This window comes from Callionymus lyra, chromosome 4, assembly GCF_982586985.1.
Source record: "Callionymus lyra chromosome 4, fCalLyr1.hap1.1, whole genome shotgun sequence".
NCBI classification, from domain to species: Eukaryota; Metazoa; Chordata; class Actinopteri; order Syngnathiformes; family Callionymidae; genus Callionymus; species Callionymus lyra.
In genome coordinates, this window is record NC_141821.1 from 12,251,611 (window position 1) to 12,270,263 (window position 18,653).

Consider the following 18,653-nt stretch of genomic DNA (forward strand, 5'->3'; position numbering starts at 1 on the left):
GACAGTCACAACCTTACTCTATAGCCACACAACCTCATTTTCCTTTACACTGCATCAGTCTGCTTCTTTCACAGTCGGACAGAGAGTTTACAACTGCGTTTGTGTGTATGTTTCTAAAGCTCAATGCATGTTCTGCATTAATTTAACCATGATATTTTCCATTTTCTTATCTAAAATATTCCATAGTAAAAGAGCATTTCCTTGAGTATCCCTAACCAAATTAAAAAGCAGCCCAATATGTTGGAATCATTTTTGTCATTTTTGAAAGATTTCGGAAATATAGAGGCCAAGAAGCCTCTTATGCTCTTTCTATCAGTAAAAAAAAAAAGTCTATTTTGGGATTGAAGGAAAAACTTTGCAATGTGACCAGTGGTTTTCCAGGTCAATTTAGGTGACCCCGATTCTGGTTTTCTTACACAATAAAGCCTAAAGTGAAACCAGAAGGTCTGTCGTGAAGCAGACGGGGTAAATGGAGAATATGGAAATGTACGATGATGTGCCATGTCGTGTGTTATGACTGAAAAGGAGAGTTACTGAAAGACGGACCCAAATTTCACCTTTCTGAACTAGAGGTTTTGGTGCCTTTTTTTTTTTTTTGCTGCTTGATAAGTAGTACCCAATAAGTCTTTTTACAGGACAGAAGAAGATTTATTGTTTGTGTATGGTTAGCTTTTAACTTCTTTGACTGTTATTACTTAATTGTCTTAAATTACAATGCATATGAAGATAGGTCTTAGAGAACGTACTATTTTTACACCTTTTTTTTTACTGGAAACTTGACAGTTTTGTTTTTTTATATTGCATTTTATTGGACAAGTTGCTGTAGATGTATTTTGCTGTCATGGCTGCCATGTTTTCTCACTATAAAATATTACATATTTTCATTAGAGGGTGAGAACAGTCTAATGTGCCTAATGGTTCAATGATAAAAAAAAAAATGGCCAGGTGGTTTTAGCTTCATTTTTTTCAAGTCTCAAATTAAGTCATTTTGCAGTTGGTTTCAACTTTAAGACTTTTGTATATCATCCATGCAAGATTGTAATAAAAAACTTTTACAATTTAAGACTGTTTTCGGTCACTTTTACATCTTGCGTACGATGTCTACCTGTACCGTCGAGCACGCCAGAGCCCATGTGGATCAACCCCAGAACTGATACATGATCGGTTCTCGGTGTGAGAGAAATGCCTTTCGGCCAAACTGTTAGACGAAAAATGTTCTGGGCAATGGACAATAACCAGAGGTCTCGAGGAGAAACACTATCCAGCGTCGTGATCTCCAGACCTTTACTTCTCCTTCCATCACTACAGTCTTCCATCTATCAAGTCGTTGGTTTCCAGAACACGCTCCTTCTTCCACTTTTTTTTCCACCCCAGACTTTGCTTCTCTTTGTGGATTATTGTGCGTCGGGTATCCATGTTTCCCTTCTTGATGACGATCAAGCTTGAGACTGCCATTGTTCTGTTCACTCTGGCAATCACCTCTTTGATCAAGGAGAGACTGGGAATAGTGTTTGAAATTAATTACTCAAGTATTTTAGGGTCATTTTCCTTTTCGACGGTTCACCCTTCAGCACCGCATCTTGATCGTATTTTGTCTGAATAAAAGAGAAGTTGAAGTTCTGTTTTTATTCCAGTCTAGTCTCATTAAAATATTTTAGGCTTGTTTTTCGTTTGAGTTTGTTCGCTGATGTTTTGGGGAAGTACAATGCCTGATGGGTATTTCTAAAAGTGTAAAAGGTAAAGGTGAGGTTTTCGATCTTCAGAAGAATTAAGTGTTTTTTTATCACCAAAACATGACGCAGTATAGAACACACAACACCCGCACTACAAATCGGAATTCAAGATCACCTAGAAAATCTAGGGAATCTCACATAGACACTAGGTAAGTGAAGATAGTCACAACACACCAACTTTAAAATAAAATGTAATAATACAAAGTGTTTAAAACTAGTTAATGAACCTGTGTTTAGATTTTACATGAAATGTTTCTCTTAAAGAGGTTACCTGGTCTACAAGTACATTGTTATCATTAATCCTACGGTAAGATTATTAATCTTTTTTATGTCTTGTCAATCGTAGAAAATGTTTTGGAAGAGAACATTTAAAAAAAAAAAAAAAAGAAACTTTATTCGTCAGGAATATGGCTTTAGCAAAAAAAAGTTTTTTAAGTTTCCTCAGGTTTGCAGTGAATGTTTGACCTGGTGACCTTAAAAAACATTAGTCACAGCCCAATACAACTTTCAAAAATATTTACATTTTGGTCATTATTATTTTGACCCTTAGATAAGCGACAATACACAAACTTCTTATTTTTACATATTTTATTTTAGACGTGAATCCACTTTGGAAAGTGAAGAGTTATTTAAGAAATCGGTCACGCTCAATGGTTGTAACATCAGTGTAACATCTCAACAGTCTCCATTGGAGGAACTAGTAGCTTCATCTGACTAATTCTGATGTTTTCTTTCTTTGACTTTGTGGAGAAATCACAAGTGTTCTGTGTGTCCCCTTTAAGCCAAATTCTGTCAGCTACACACACACACACACACACACGTTTGTGCCGAGGGTGGAGCTGTATAGAAACAGTAGAGGGTAACTGTTCAAGTATGTTGTGGTGACTTGAAATTAAACAGATGAGGAGAAACATTTCCAGGAATTTCAGGCAGAATGTCAGGTCTTTAATTTGATGCCATCAAACATGCAACACACTGACTGCACTTTAACACCGCACCACTTAAGTGTTTAGATTCTCAGTCCCAGGCCTTTTTGTTTCTTATGCTTGCGTCCCCAGTTGCTTCCTGCTTTACACCGTCGTCTGCAGGATCCAAACGTCTTATTCTGGAGTCTGGACCGGAACAAGCATTTGACTCCCATTAGTTCCTGGGCAGATCACGACACGCCTAATGCTCCATGTTTTATGGCTCAGTAATGTCAGCTTTACACAGGGATTTGAACCTCTGCGCTGACCTTTAAACATGACTGCTCTTTTGGCCGTTTCACAACTTTTACAGGCCATAATTTATCACACTAGACCGTGTCAAGAACCTGAACCATAATAGCTTCACCACCATGGTTTTAAAATAGACCAGAAAATCATGCTTTTTTTTTTCTCGTCAAAATTGCAGAGACAATTCTGACATTGCGGCCATAAAACACAAGTCAAAATACATATTTATATTTACATATGAACAAAAAATGTTATTCCAAAGTAATCCAGTGGGTACTTTAAAACCTGGTTTCTCTGCAACAAGATTGTTTTTCCTACATAGTTTGTTTTTAGGTCAATTTCACTAGTTTACGCGCTTATTTTATTCACGAAACTTGACCAAAACAAGTTTCTTGACGCGTCAGGAGTCACAGGCTAATGTTACTACAGAGAAAATATGGTCTTTTTCCCAAAACGGAACTTCTTTCAAAACTTAATAATCAATACATCAGATTTTCTTCTTCATTCTTTAGTACCTGGTAACAAATTCTGATGGACCGGCCCCGCCCCGCCCCAGTTTGGTTAGGCATCACTGCATTAAACTATTATGAGTGTTCAAATCCACGGTAAAAAGAATCGGTACGAGTTCTTGGTTTTAAACTAGCCACACGGGTATAGTTTTCTAATACAGATATTTTAGTCCTTATCATAAAAAAATGTTTCCGTTTAATTTAAATATGAATATGGAGTTCAATTCACTGTTAAGAGCTACAAACGGGTCCAACCAGGTCCTTGATGTTGACACCAAGGTAACGATTCACTTATAAAAACTCTAGTCTTGAATTGGCTGATTCTTCTGCTTACTATTTGAGTCCCGGCCAGGTAAATCTGATCCCACCTAGTCTGGAAGTTTTAGGAGAGCAGTCTCCTTCTCTTGTCGGAGCTTTTGGAAAGTATAATTATTTCCCTAAAGTCATGGCAACAGAAAAAGGTTAAGAATGTAAATGAATAAATAAATAGAAGGGGAAAAAAGTTTCCTAAATGATTTGATCATTGGACTCTGGATGTAAAAAAAAAAAAAATCAGCTCAGATGGCAAAATAATGCCCAGAAGTTCCAGATGAGAAGCAACAAGCCACGAGACGATATGAAAACTCCTGGAAGGGAAACGGCGATGGTACTGAGTGATCGGCTGAAGCTTGGATTCACTTAAGTGAAATGTGCTGCGATGCTTTTCGTCTGCTCCAGCGGGACGTGTTGCTTGTCTGTCAATAAAGACTCACGATCCGTCTTAAGAATTCTCGCAGTTAGAAAAAAGACATTTTGCTCAACGGTCATAAAACAGATGTTTTAATTGCTACAACTGCGGCAGCTTACGGTCTTGACAGTGTTTGTCTCCTTCTGCCGAGGAATCTGTTGCAACTTGTCACTGACAGATGTGCGCGCAGTGGCCAGTGATCCTCACAGTTGCTCCGGTTCCACCGGCAGGCTGGAATGCTTTCCCCGGGACGTCCAGCTGGAACCACCGAGGACCAAACATCAGTCACTCGGAGATGTTGCGTCGCTGCGATTGACTGTGGCGTGCGGAGACGCCGAGGATTGGCTGTCGGATGATCCGTCTCCCCGCGTCCGCCCGGTGGCAGCTGACGGCAGCCTGCAGCCTGTCAATTCATTCTCGCACAGCTGGGCTTAAATCACAAACAGGATGGATGGGCTGTTCTGGTGCGTCTGCATGTGTGTAGGCCGGAGCAAGTGTTTTCGAGTGTGTGGGCGCTCGTGGGGCCTCGTGTATGTGGAAGCCATCCCTTCCTCTGCTCCATACATCAGCGGCTGAGTGATGATGTGTTCTTGTGCGTTTAAACGAGTAAACGTTACACATCAGTTGGGTTTACTTTCCGTTTTAGCAACCCCTCAGAGATACACACTTGTCTCTGACTATTATAGGCAGGCTGTGTTGAGGCTGATAAGGCAATGTTTAACCAATATACCTCGGCTGCTGAAATGATTTGGGATACTCAGAAGGCCGCTCGGGTATATCGGTTGCATGGTGAAAAAATGCAGTTTTTCAAGTAGCTAAGTGATGTAAAGTACTTATAAACGATCCGGTGATTTCATTGCTTCGGGTGGATCATCCAGAGACTTTTCTACTCAAGAACCTTCGTTGTCCTTAAAGTCAACTCTCACCCTTTTTTTTTTTTTTTTTTGATTTCTAATAAATGACATTTGACCTTTCAGATCCATGAACGGTTGCGGAACTATGAGGCGAGAAAACCCATTCCTGTGTTGGACAACATAACAGCTTTGTCGGACGACGTGAGTATTTTATCTTAACACCTTTGTTTGTTTACAATTTACACCCAAACAAAAACAAACTTTTTTTTTTGCCTTTTACAGAATGTATTATACATTATTCTACATTTTTGTCTTCTCTGTGTTCTCCTTGAACTTTCTTCTTTGATTTCCTTGTCCAATTATTTGTTGTCTTCTTCATCATCATACTGGAAACTGTCTGAAAAGCCTCCTAATGGAAGTGTAAAAACATTTTGTTTGAGAGTTGTTTTGTTTGATGGTACTTGTTGGATTTATTGGTTAACAAAGCCACTGCCATTGGGTTTTCCAATTGGTTTGCCATTGGCTTCTTCTTCTTTGTCATCCCTTGGCCTTTGTTCTATTTATTTGCACGTTGTTTTTTCGAAACTGTCGTCTGCCGTGTACTGGAAACCCAATTCCCCGAAGTAGATCTCCAGAGAGACTAATAAAATCCATCTAATCTAATCAAAGAAGATAATGACCTGATCAGGATGGAGATAGGCTCCCGACCTCCAGCAACCATGATAAAAATGGAATGAATTAATTAATGTATGACGATTTTTTGTGAGCCTATTTTCAAATGTCTGAAGACCCAATGGCAGATCACAAGTGCTTTCAACTAAAGCTCCAGAGACATTTAAATTACGAAAACAACTCTCAAACAAATTAAGAGTTTTTGAAGACAGTTTTTAGTATTAAAATCCATCACTTTAAGCACATTTATACATCTAGTCACAGGCTTTTATTTAATGATTTCACCCAAACATTGTTGTGCGGCCGTTCCACCCTGCTGGCACTCTCCTCGTCGCATCCCTCTTATTTACGAGTCAAACCAATAGTTTCGATAAGTACCATTTACAGTCATTCACGGATGAAAGTGCTCATTAATCACATCGGACATTTCTGATTGTTTCTTGTCTGGGAGGAGTAGCTCTTTAAGGAAGTCAAATCTGTTGTAGATTTCAAACTGAAACCAGTAAGTGGATTGTTGGATACGGCCTGCCAAGTAGTGGCTTTCATGAAGCCAATGCTAAGCCGGTCGAAGAGCACACAAACCCTCAACAACAAACCAAGATGGACTACTAATTGTAAGACGTGAAGTTCCGACTTTGTTGATCTCTGTTGTCATGCTTTTTATTTTTAGTCCTCCAACTAAACGGCATCTCCCAAAACGGGCCATATTAGAGCAATTAGAAGAGTAGAACAGATCCCTGCTGGCCGACCCCGGGTTTGCGGCACAAAGCCATCAACCTCACTCCGCCAGATTATCTTTCTTATTCTCTACAAATTACAGACTTGCAAATGCATGCTTCCTGGTAAATGCCCCACAAACGGTCTCCATGGGATTATCAGGTACCGGGATACATCCCAGTGATGGTGTATCAAAGTCTGCCGCTACACACCACAATCCGGACCCTGGAAAAGAAAAACAGGAGGGAAAAAAAAGGTTGTCGACCACAGCGTTTGTCGAGTATTTTTAAAACGAGATTGTTTTTCACCCACGTCGCTGCTCCAGTGGACGGCTATTGATGTGGTGGCTGAGGACTGCAGGGCAGGGGGAGAGATATACAGTTGGATTAAATTCATTTTGCTCTCAGGTTTCAGGTAATGGAGGCTTAATTTATTGCTTAACATACAATGACACTGTAACCTGCAGCTGCCCCCCTGCCTGTGCTTTCGAACTCACCCAGCAGGTGACTGCCACTGCTCCTGGAAAGAGAAACACAATCAATAGTGTATATGAAAACATGCCTGCAGATGGATCGTGGTTCTTTACTGAGCCCATTAGGATTGAAATACTGCTGAAGCTGGAGTCACCGTCTTCACTTTAGGAGGCCACATGTAGTGAAGCGTCTGTTCTCATTCTTTTTTTATCCTGATATTGACCACAGTGACCACTAGGTGCCGCCACTTAGCACCGATTTATAAGTTGGACAATCCTCTTTTTTTTTTCTTCTTTATGTTCTTTAAATTAAGTCAGAATCTGTAAGTAAAATCTGTTTTACTTTATAGAATTGTTCATTACAATCATTTTTAGAAACCTATATTTCAGGATTGTTGTTTATGTCTAAATACCAGCAAAACTGTTTATTGAAATATTTAGTTGTATCTTCAATTTGTAAAAACGTTAAGTAAAAAAAAATGTACTCATTATTTTTCAGCTTTATGTGTAGATACATATGAACTATTATCAGTTTGGTGGAGCAGCACATTGAAGGTGCTAAATGGAAAACATGACATAGCTGTGATTGTTTGTTTTAGTCTGACGTAGAAAATCTTTGTTTACTGGCCTTGACTATGAGGTTATGCGATAATCAGTCCCTCAGCAAAATGCAGAGAGTGATAAACTTTAGGAGAGCTAAATTTAAATGGTTTTCATGAATCAATAGAAATTAAACAAATAAGGGATGATTAAACATTTTACCACCTTGATAACAAAACTTTTGGAGAGGGCTTCAGTACCAATATTCCATGTGTCAAGAGTCCTCGACTTTCTGCAACAATAGTTAGTTTTTTTGAATTAAAAGCAATCTCTAGGCTTTTTTTCAGGAGTAAACTTCACGGAAACATGTGCTTGATGTGAAGAGTTACAGTCTAACATTACGTCAGAGGAAATCAAGTCTTTTTCAAAGTAAATCACCTTTCAGGCAGTAAATACGCTTCACTTTCCAGGCCTGGGCGTTGGGTACCAATGTGTTTCGGGAATTAATACCTTTCTGCTGCTGCCACCTGTTGTCCATCTGAGCGATTTAGATTTTTGTTATTAATGAAAGTGAGGTTAAACCTGTAAATCGTATGTTTCGGGGAAAAAAGAAAATCTCTGTGGGTGTGAAGGAGCTGCTTGGCAGAGGTCTGCGCTCTGTGGCTTACTTGTTGTCCGTTGTGCCTCGGGAGGAAGACAGGAAGCAGGAAAGGGCTGATCAACTCGTGGGCTTTCTTGTTGAGTTATAGGGGCAGGTACATGAATGACACTGGAAACATACAGCTCACTGTCCATCTCTGCTCCCCGACTCGCTGTAAATTGCACTGCGATGAAAAGGCGGAGGAAGCTCTGTCAGAGTTGAAGTTTTTTTTTTTTTTTCTACTTCAATGTTTTATTTGTCTTGGCTCTTTTTCTTTCTTCCTCTTTGGTTCCCTCGTACGTGGACGGTTGAACCGGGTTCATCATACGATTCATTAGCATGGTTTCCACACAGGGGTCTGAACTAATGGAAATAATAAAAAAAGCAAATGTAGCTTCTGAGTTTAATGACAAAGCATCCTGCCTAACCTTAATGCAAGCCCCCCAAGATTCACCCCCGAGTCACCCCTGTTGCCTTATTGCTGCCCCACCTGAGTCGTTAGTCACACGACTGTAGATCTTTTTTCTTCTGTCAGGATCACTGCATTCTTCAGGGAGTGTTCCCTGGTTGAATTATCTGTTATGTGATGACAACACCGTGGACCCCGGAATACACATCCCAGAATTTACTTCTTTGTTTCATTTTCTGTTGACCTCAGGAGCAGGTGTGGCTTTATGTCGTCTGCTTTTGATGTCTAACAATAGAAGTGAAATAGTTGAAGATCTTGAAAAAGGTGTAAAGATTTTTCCAGGTATCTTTTAATTGTCAATATACTGACTCCCTCAAGAAACATCTTAAGACATTTTTATTCGTGCAGGCTTTTCCTTGATTTTCTGAGACTCCTGTGTTGTTCTCGGTGTTGTCTTAATCTTTTAAGTATATATTTTATTGAGTTTTGTTTTGATTGTTTAAGCGCTTTGTGACCCTGGTCTGGAAAAGCGCTCTACAAATATAAATTACTTACTTATATACTTACTTATACAGTATGTTTAACATGTTTCGCCATTGAAGAACTACAGCAGATAATTAGTTTGGACCACGGAGGCTTTTTATAAGCCGGTTCAATGTAGGCATTCTTTTTTAGCCTTTTTCAGATTTGTTTTCAGAAAATCTAAAAAAGTTGATTGCAGGAAACATGTTTTTAACTATATTTTTGCTCATTTACAAGATTATTATTTCAATAGTGAGAATTTTTCAAAGAAACTGAAACCATATCAATAATTTCATATGTAATTTCAAGGCAGTTACAAATGCCTCAGATCGTTCCACAATTATCTATAATGCGTAACAGGGAGGTCAATGGGAACAAACTCTATCCAACTATCAATTATATTTAAATAGATCAAGACATCATATCAAGTTGTGTAGTTAATTGAGACCTTGGTTTCTTGGTTTGAGTTACAAAGACGATTGGTAAAACTGCTGGATGGCCGGTTTAAACAAAAAACAAATAATCTTGAAAGAGTATATTCATCACTTAGGCAATAATGTAATGCACTACACTATGATGTATATAATATAAAATCATGAAGATAACACAGAAGTCACTGTTTTGTAAAATTCCCTTTGTTCTTAAAACAAAACCAGGAGGCTGAAAGCCAACCAACACACCAGGAACAAATGGCTTTAGCTAAAAATACATTCAACAGATTCAACATTTTATACTTCTTTAAAAACAATGTGGGACTATATAAAGGCACAACATTTCATTTACAATTCCTGGCGGGTGGATAAAAAGATTTACTTTAGCCATATCTTTCCATTTTGCGTTTTACTTCTAAGATAGTCATCGTGTTCCAAACACAAATCACTGACGCGTCTTCTTTTCAGCCATGTTCAGGGTAAACATCTATTAGAAATATACAAATGATTCATCATTATTCCACACAGGCTTTGAGAAGCACTTGTAGACTCCATAACTTGTGTTTTCCCCTGGCTGTGCATTTGACATCAGCAACAGACAAGGCTTTGTGCACGTCGGCCCAACGATATTCTGCTCACTCCGACCACAGTCGGGAGCATCGTCTATAAATCAAGGTGCCGACAGAGGAGTGTGGTCTGGGCTTAAGATGCAGTCGCTTGTCTCTGAGCTTCCATACATTTATCATCCATGCAGTCTAGCTTAACCCCGGGGCTCTCCAGCCCATTGTTGTGGAAAGAATTAGTCGCAGGTAGTTCTGTTTACTCCAAGTAAAGGTTTTTGGAAAGTTTCAAACAAACAACATTGTCAGTTTGGAAAAATGTAGCAAGTAACTCTTGGTTTGCAAAGACACTCAATGAAAACAAAGCTTCTTTTTTTGGCCAAAAAAACAGTGATGTTTTTTGTTTTCTTTTAATGTTTTCGTAACGGAGCATCTTAATGTAAATTTGTAAAACATGAAACTCGCCTAACCAGTGGTTTGTTTTGGCAAAAATCTGGTGATACGATACATATCACGATACAGGTACAACAGTACTATATTGCGATTGTACTTTTGTTGCTGTTTTTTTGTTTTTTTGTTTTTTTTTAGATTTTTATTTTTTCAAATGTATATATAGTTATTTATATATGTATGTATATATATATATATATATATATATACGTTTATTATAACTGCACTTTTGTTGGGGGTACAAAGTAAGAATTTCATGGTACTTAGTACCTATGAAAATAATCGTTTGAATCTTGAATCTTAATGTGGGAACAAGAATATATTTGTAGTATTGTCCGAGTACTTGACTCTGTTGCAGAATTTACAGACCACATGACTCTTGACAAAGTCGTGACTGCTTTCATTTGTTTTGAAACCAAAACTAGACCAAACATCAACTTAAAACGCTCCTCGACTCGACTGTATCAACTCGTCCTCAGTTATTGCCGGGATTTCACAGGATTTAATTCTACCTTTAGCTCCGGAGGGCGTCGTGACTGCTGCCATCAAGTGGCCAGAAGTCTAATTGCAACACAAAGATGAATAAACACAGTGAATATTTGCAAAAAAATATATATATATATATATTTGAACTACAGACCATTAAAGAATGTTTTTATTTATTTTAAATACTATTTGAAGCCCCTAAAAACCTTTTTTTTTGGAACACAAAATCAATATAATACTGTCATATGCAACAGTATTGTGAAAAAAAGATGTATTTCCCTATCAATGTTTTCTAACATTGCTACACTTAACATAATGTGACCTCAAAATTGTTCAGTGAGCCAAACGTTTTTCCTGCCGCAGTGGACCGTCCAAGGTAAGCACAGTGGCCAGGATTGCTCCCTCGAGCCCTGGGCTTGACATCGATGTAGGACAAGCAAAGCTATTGCAAATTAAAGAAGAATAAAAAATGATCAAGTGCTTGTCTTATGGTTTAAAAAGAAATGAATAAATAGAAAACCTCTGAGTCAGCTCCTTTAACCCACTACTAAATATCTCCTAATGACTTCCCACTTCCTTCTGACCTCTGAGCAGAACTCGAGGATCATTTAGAAAAACCCAAATCTTTCCACAGCGATAAGCCGACGGTTCCGGGGGACACTCGAAATATCCTGATTAGGACTCTAAAGAAGTGGGGCTTGGCTCTGGTCCTTCTCTAAACCCTCACCCGGAGAGAAAAAGAGTCTGGCAATGAATCATAATCATAATCCCTGTTTGACTTCACCATCATAAACTTCCTGATGAACTGTAAATATTTTTGTCTGAGGAAAGTCTTTTTTCTTCATCAGTTGTCTGAGGTGCTACGAGAGAAATCGGCCACTGCAGAAATCAGAGAGCTTCTTGAGATTCTGGCCAGAAAACATGTGCGGGTGAGTCGAAATGTTCTTTTTTACAGACTGTTCTCTTCTCTTTAAGTCAATGCACACACTCTGCTCTTTGTTTGTTGCTGGCAACGCTGCACTAAATAACATCGTACTCGAATCCAGACACTGTTCTGTCTCTGGGCCTTTTTCAGCGGCTGCCAGGGTCCTTGTTAGCCAGACGCCGACAGCCACAGAACAAATGTACATGTTTTCAAAAGCATAACTCAGGCGTGAATGACGGCGGGACAAAAGGAGGTTCATGACAACTGCCAGAAACAACAAGTTAATTTGCGGCACACACTCGCAGGTGCATCCGAGATCTCGGCGTCAATCATCCAGGTTGTTTACATTTTTATTCGGGGGAAAAAAACAAGAGAAATTGAGGTCAAGTCAACTTTAATAAATCCCACGTGTAGACATGTGATAGCCGCTGCAGTGTAAACACACTATCTCCAAGATGAATAGCTGGAATCCATCACACCTCTGCTCTCCTACTTCGCTACACGGGGACTCCATCTGTAGTTTGTCTGTGTCAAGACCAGAGTTTAATGCGCCGGAAAATGACGGCTATGCTCCCCTTGAAGCCGGTCGGTGTCACAGACCGAGCATTTATTATTCTAAATTAGCGGATGGTAACGGTATTCAGGGTCTCCAGAGTCGATTCGTCAAAAGAGGAGCCATTCGTGATCGGGGATTTTGAAAGTTCAAATGTCGGGGTGAAGAAAGGTGAAGAATATGAGAGCCATTTCACACACAGATTGAAAAAAAGAAGAAAAAATCCTAATGTATGTATTTTTATGTTTGTATTTCTGAAATCCCAGAAATTGTCTTTAATTCTATATGTTTTTATTTTGTTTAGTTTTTTTAAACTAAATAAAAAACAAGTTCTAAAGTAAACATCAACTACCTAAAATAAATGACTTTATAATACCGTACGCAATTTGTGTATCATGCACACACACAAAAGCATTTGATGCAACTTTTAAGATAAAGTTGATGAAGCTAGTTCTTTGAAGAAGGTAATCAGTTTACCTTGTAATCGTTAAACCGATGGTAGGATGTTGGAGACGGCAGCGTAATGAGCTGACATGGACCGTCAACAAAAGGAAATTTAAAAAAGATATGACAATGATACTTCTGGATGGTTGCTTTATTTTTTGGTTTCGATGCTACTGCCTTGTTACCGTCATGTTACCGCCGTGTTACCGCCGTGTTACCGCCGTGTTTCTGCCGTGTTACCATTGTGTTACCGCCGTGTTTCTGCCGTGTTACTGCCGTGTTACTGCCGTGTTACAGGCAATGTCCTGAAAAGTAATCATTAGCAAAAACAAATTAGCTATCATGATAAGTTGAGTGCAAAGAGTGCAAACCTCTGCAAATCTGCTTAAGTACACCCATATGTTTTACTAAATATTATTTCTATATTTACTAAATCTCTATATTTTAATACATATTTTATAGGATTTTTTTGTAGCATAAATCAAATCTCTTGCTCCTTCTGCATGAGTAAGAGCGCCATATCTAAAATTGATTTGTGGATCTACAATGTACTTTAAAACATCATGAAACTGTAATTATAGCAACTTTCTTATAAAATGGATCGGTTCATTTTAACAGATGACTTATTGATGCTGATGATCAGATATAACATACTTGAATACGTTTAACTGCAGATGAATGCTCCTTAAACTATGTTGTTTTTATTACCGATGGTATCATGATGGAAAATAAAATGGACCCTAAAGGTTGAAATCCAAATGAGTCAATCTCTGAGGTTGATGACAGATCCGTTGGATGGATTATTCAATCCTGGACCACGTTCTGGAGCAACGGGACGTGGACGCGCAACAGTCACAACATGTCTCGAAATTGTAGACCACACGCTTCCAGAACCCAGTGTTATTAAAACTTGCTGTTTCTGGTTCCATCCGTCCCCCCAGAGGATCTGATACCAGCCCAGCTCTGTGTAAATCACAGGGCCGGGGGTGTAAAACGCAAGCAGATGGCTGCCGTGTTTGAATGGCGTCTCTGTGCAACAGTAACTGTATCACTCTTAATTATAGCTGAAATGATCCATTCCGAGGGTGGGGATATAAATCACGCTCTTTTAAAAACCTGCCTTCCTTTTCTCCCGGTGCGCCGCAAACATTCCCCTTCACCGTTCGCACATGGATAAACAACTTTGTTCTTATTAACCTCCCTCAGAAAGACTAATATTGACCGTGATGAAAGTGCCAATTATTGTGGCCGTCTGTTTCCGCCAGCGTTGCTGGAGAATGCGTCTGAGCGCCGAGGGTCAAGGTTAACGGAGGATGGGCATTTGCCATGGAATCTGACCAGAACCCCTCACAGTAGGGGTTCTTCCTCACTCCAGGAAAAAAAATGCAAAAATGAAAAATGTCCAGACCAATGACAGATGTAGACTTTTAACGAGGGACCAGCTGGTTTATTTAGTCAAGCTCCATGATCTGTTATCTGGTATCACTATCAACGCTAATGAGCACACTTTGGACCCAGAAGACAGGAGCGATTTACTCGTCGGTTTCTGACTTCTCTTCCGAAACATTCACTCCCGGATCTGATACGAAAACCCGACTGGTGCAAATGTACGTACCTGTTCCGTTGCCATGTTCCTGACACGTGTTCTCTATTAGAGCCATTAGCATACAGATGTTATTGCCACTTCACAGAATGTTTTTACAAGGAATTAGCTGTAGCTCGGTAAGGGGCTGTTGGGCACGACCGCGGAGGGAGTGCGGGCTGCAACGCCAGATTTGAGGAAGTGCCATCAATAAGAGGATGGAGGATATTAGGCGTGATGGATGGAGAAGGGGGAAGCAGACTGGATGGTTAGTAGAGGAAAGGTTGAGGTAAAGATTAAAAGGGGGCTCAACCTGAAACCGACTTTACTTTTTCTTTCTTTCTTCTTAATTACTTGTTTTGTCATTTTCCATTATAAAATGGAAATATTTGTATATTTAGCTGGTTAAAAACGACTTCACTTTTTTTTTCCTTCTTCTTAATAACTTTATATTTTTTCTATTTTATTGCCTTATAAAATGGTAAATCTTTGTCTATTTAAGTGATAAAGATCAACATATTAAAGATTAAAGTCATTCTTGTGAAGGTCCAGAAAGATTTTCTTTTGACAACAAATGGTTAAAATAAACCACTTTCAACAGTAAAAAAGAAAAGTAAGTAAGTAAAAGGCTCATAAAAAAGGGAGAACATTTTTTTAATTGGATAAATAAGAAAACTTTTCTTGTTTTTTTTCCTTAAATATTTTATGTGTCTTGGCCTTTTAAAGTAATACATTTTAACTGAGTATTGTTTTTGATTGTTAAAGCACTGTGTTACCCTGAAAGATCTTTACAAATAAACATTACTTACTTAAATGGTTAGAGTATATGAATGAAAAACAAAGGATAAAAAAAACAACTACAATCTAAACAAAAGGTTGAGAATGGATTTTATTTTACTTTTGTATTTGGTCTTTCTAGCGTTAACATGCAATGAAGTAATAGTATTTTAAACTAGAAACGCATTAATTGTGCTTGCCTTTAAAATGACTATTTCACACACAAATCTTTAGCTTGTGTAGTGCCAGTGAATCTACTGCCATGCATTCTTTTTTAGTGTTGCAATGATGCTTGGAATGTTGAAGAGGCTAAGGAATTATCTGGATGAAAAAGTAGGGCAATAATATTGGGTAAAAAATGTTGCCCTAATACAGGATAGTCAAACACTTATTTATGATTTATCATTAGATTCCTAAAAGAATAGAAGGCATTCCAAAGAATAATGCTTACTGATCTCTGAAGTCAGACAAAGACTTAAAGAAGCCTCATTGGAGGATAACTTCCACCTATCGGCTGTAACTTGATTATAAAGTCGTCTAAACTACTGATGGTCCAAAAATGCCGGATCACAACTGTTGTGGAAACAACGTTTGCCAACTCTTCATTCACGCGCTGACACTGTTCTCAGATCAGGATTCTTCTCTTCTGCGGAGCACAGGTTTGGAATCTCACTTCACCTTTATCATTTTCATCTGCCAAGTGTTTTCGATTCCAGTCTTCCAGAAAAAACTCAAACTACTGCCTAACGTGTGTGTTCACGTGCAGCTCAGATGAAAGACACTTTTCTGAGAAATGATCAATGTGTTTCTTTTGAGATTTCGAGGAAATCGCGTTTACAGTGCTTTTAAAGTGCAAACAAGGATAAAAGAGGGAGGGATGCTGAGGAAACATGCAGGATTAAAGATGTTTAAAGTATGTTTGCTTTTAGGGAAATTTCTCACAGTAGTTTACTCAGTATCTAACGACTGTTTGTGTTTAAACACTTAAAGCCCAAGATACATCTCAGATTTATGCCAAAAATGAATAATGTGACTTAATAAAAATAACTTTTTTCCAAACTTTTGCTCTAAGAAGCACTAACTTGAAGTTAAAATAAGAAAATGCAACTATAGAGTCACCTTGGATAGTGGGACTTATTTGACTGTGATGTCAATAAAAAATGTGTTCATTTTTGCGTTAATAAACCACAAACAAGGTGACTGTTGTCCTACATTTAAAGCGCATACTATAATAAGTTGTTCAGTTTCCAATTGGGAAAACCTTAACAATTTCCATGAGGCTTATTAAAAATTGCAGGAGTTAAATGTGGGACGTTTTCTTTACAAAACGACACGCTGTAGCTTTTTTTTAATGGTTGTCTTTAGTTTTTTAACATATATATAAAAATGATAATTATAATTCATATAATAACATTGGAGTTTAATCTGAATCAAACAAATTTTATGCACACTAACATACAATCTCAAGTTCGCAAAAAACAAGAAATATATACAGTATAACTACATTTTTATCGGACCACCTTAAGCCAATAATCAGCCACGGCAAAGATCCTATTGAACATCTAAAGTATTCTCATGGGAACCCTGGTGGACAATACATGTGAGGACATAATGCCTTAGTCTACCCAAACCACTCCATGAAGATATAATCCTGATAAATCCTGGCATTGCCATGTTGGAATATTAAAGGAAAAACAAGTTTTTTACAGATTCAGTATATTCAGGTCGTCAGCCGACCTTCTTTCTTGGGTACCTTACCAACTTCTTAGACGGAATAAACTTCTCATTCCAACCTGACTTTGAAGCATCTTTGAAGTCAGAGCAGAGTTTGATGGGTAAATTAAGTTTTTGAGATGTTATTGTTGTTTTAAACTGCCCGTATTGGTTAGCATTTTTAACTATTGCGGACCAGTTGAGTTGTTCTTGACTCGTACTTGAACCCTCGCTCTTGACTTGGTCTGTATAGGTGGTCTCCGAAGCCATCACTGAAATGCACCCTGGTCAGCTCGTCTCGGTGGAACCCGGCCACAAAGCCCCAGCGCTGTCTCCTCCTCTCATCTGCTTCCAGTTAGCAGCATGTCGAACGCGGCGGCGAGCTCCCGTGTCATAAAACACACGGCCTCCCCTTCCTCCCCATCCCTCCCTTCTTGTCTCTTTTCTGGCAAGTGGATGAGAAGATGTTCTCACTTCTTCTGCCGACGCTGACGGAAACGGCAGCGCACGTCCAGCTCCTCCCCGAAGCCCCGGACATGGAGTCGTTAAATATTTTTTGAAAAATGTCTCAATAGCATCCTTCTTGTCTGCATCTTCTTTATGTTCACATGTGAGTGTGCGAAATATCTAAAGCCCCCGAGAACTTCATTACTTAAAACCTGCCGCTCAAATATGCGGCGAATCATCCCGTCCTGCCCGTTTCCCTGGACAGTGTCAACACGGTGTTCATGATATATTGTTCGGTGACGCAATACTTGTCCTCTTGAAAACAATCGGCTTTAAAATGAAGATTCAACAAAGATATCCTGTCTGTTAGCTTAGCTTATAAGTGGATTTTTAAAACTTGTGTGTATTTGCACGAATATGGCGATACAATACATTTCACGATACAAGGGAAACAAAATGATATATTGTGATACTGTAGTAACAAGGATATATTTGTAGTATTGTCGAGTACTTTACTCTATTGTTGCAGAATTTACAGACCACATGACTCTTAATAAAGTTATAACCGTTTGTTTTGAAACTGAAATATGTCCATACATCAGCTTGAGTCGACTGTATCCTCTCGTCCTCAGTCATCCCCCGGATCTCGCAGGATTTTTTATTTATTTTAGTGTTCGAGGATGTAGTGATTGCTGCCATCCAGTGGTTGTAAGTTTGATGGTTAAAATAAAAAGTATCTTCAAATATGATTTGCAGAAAATCAATACAGTGCCCTTGAATGTTTGAGTCAATGTCTTGATAAAAGTAGTTTCGATAATATTTTCTCCCACCTCTAATTCCAAATGTTTTTCAGAGCCTCCTGGAAGTCCACGACACGGTTGCCCAGAAGAACTTTGACCCGGAACTACCTCCGCTGCCAGACGACCTGGACGACGAAGAGGACTCGGTGAAGATCATACGACTGGTGAAGAACAAGGAGCCTCTCGTAAGTGTCTGATCGTAAAACCTTTGTGATCACAGAATACTTTAAATTTAAGTCCAGCCCAGTCAAGGACACACACCTCTGTTGTTGAGCTGAACATCTTAAAACCCAGATCGTCCTTCTGACCGTTACTGTTGGAGTTTTATAAGATTTCTCTTAGTAAGTAAATCCTTAGCAAATAAGTTGTTGTTTTTTTGGATTATTTTATTTTATTTTTATTATGATTTTATTCTATAAATGTGGTCTAAGATGCCTTGAAGGTGTTTTTTCTTCAGTTAAACAATGTCATATTTC

At 38.7% G+C, this 18,653-nt stretch overlaps 1 protein-coding gene across 3 annotated transcripts in view; it reads left to right on the forward strand.

Moving 5' to 3' along the window:
- Positions 1–18,653, forward strand: part of mpp7a (MAGUK p55 scaffold protein 7a) — a 123,073-nt gene that overhangs the window by 40,894 nt on the left and 63,526 nt on the right. For all 3 annotated transcript variants that reach the window (XM_087788828.1, XM_087788826.1, XM_087788827.1), the window contains exons 4-6: positions 5,161–5,238; positions 11,785–11,865; positions 18,231–18,362. In XM_087788828.1, the coding sequence (XP_087644954.1) occupies positions 5,161–5,238; positions 11,785–11,865; positions 18,231–18,362 (291 nt within the window). The remainder of the gene's footprint in view (positions 1–5,160; positions 5,239–11,784; positions 11,866–18,230; positions 18,363–18,653) is intronic.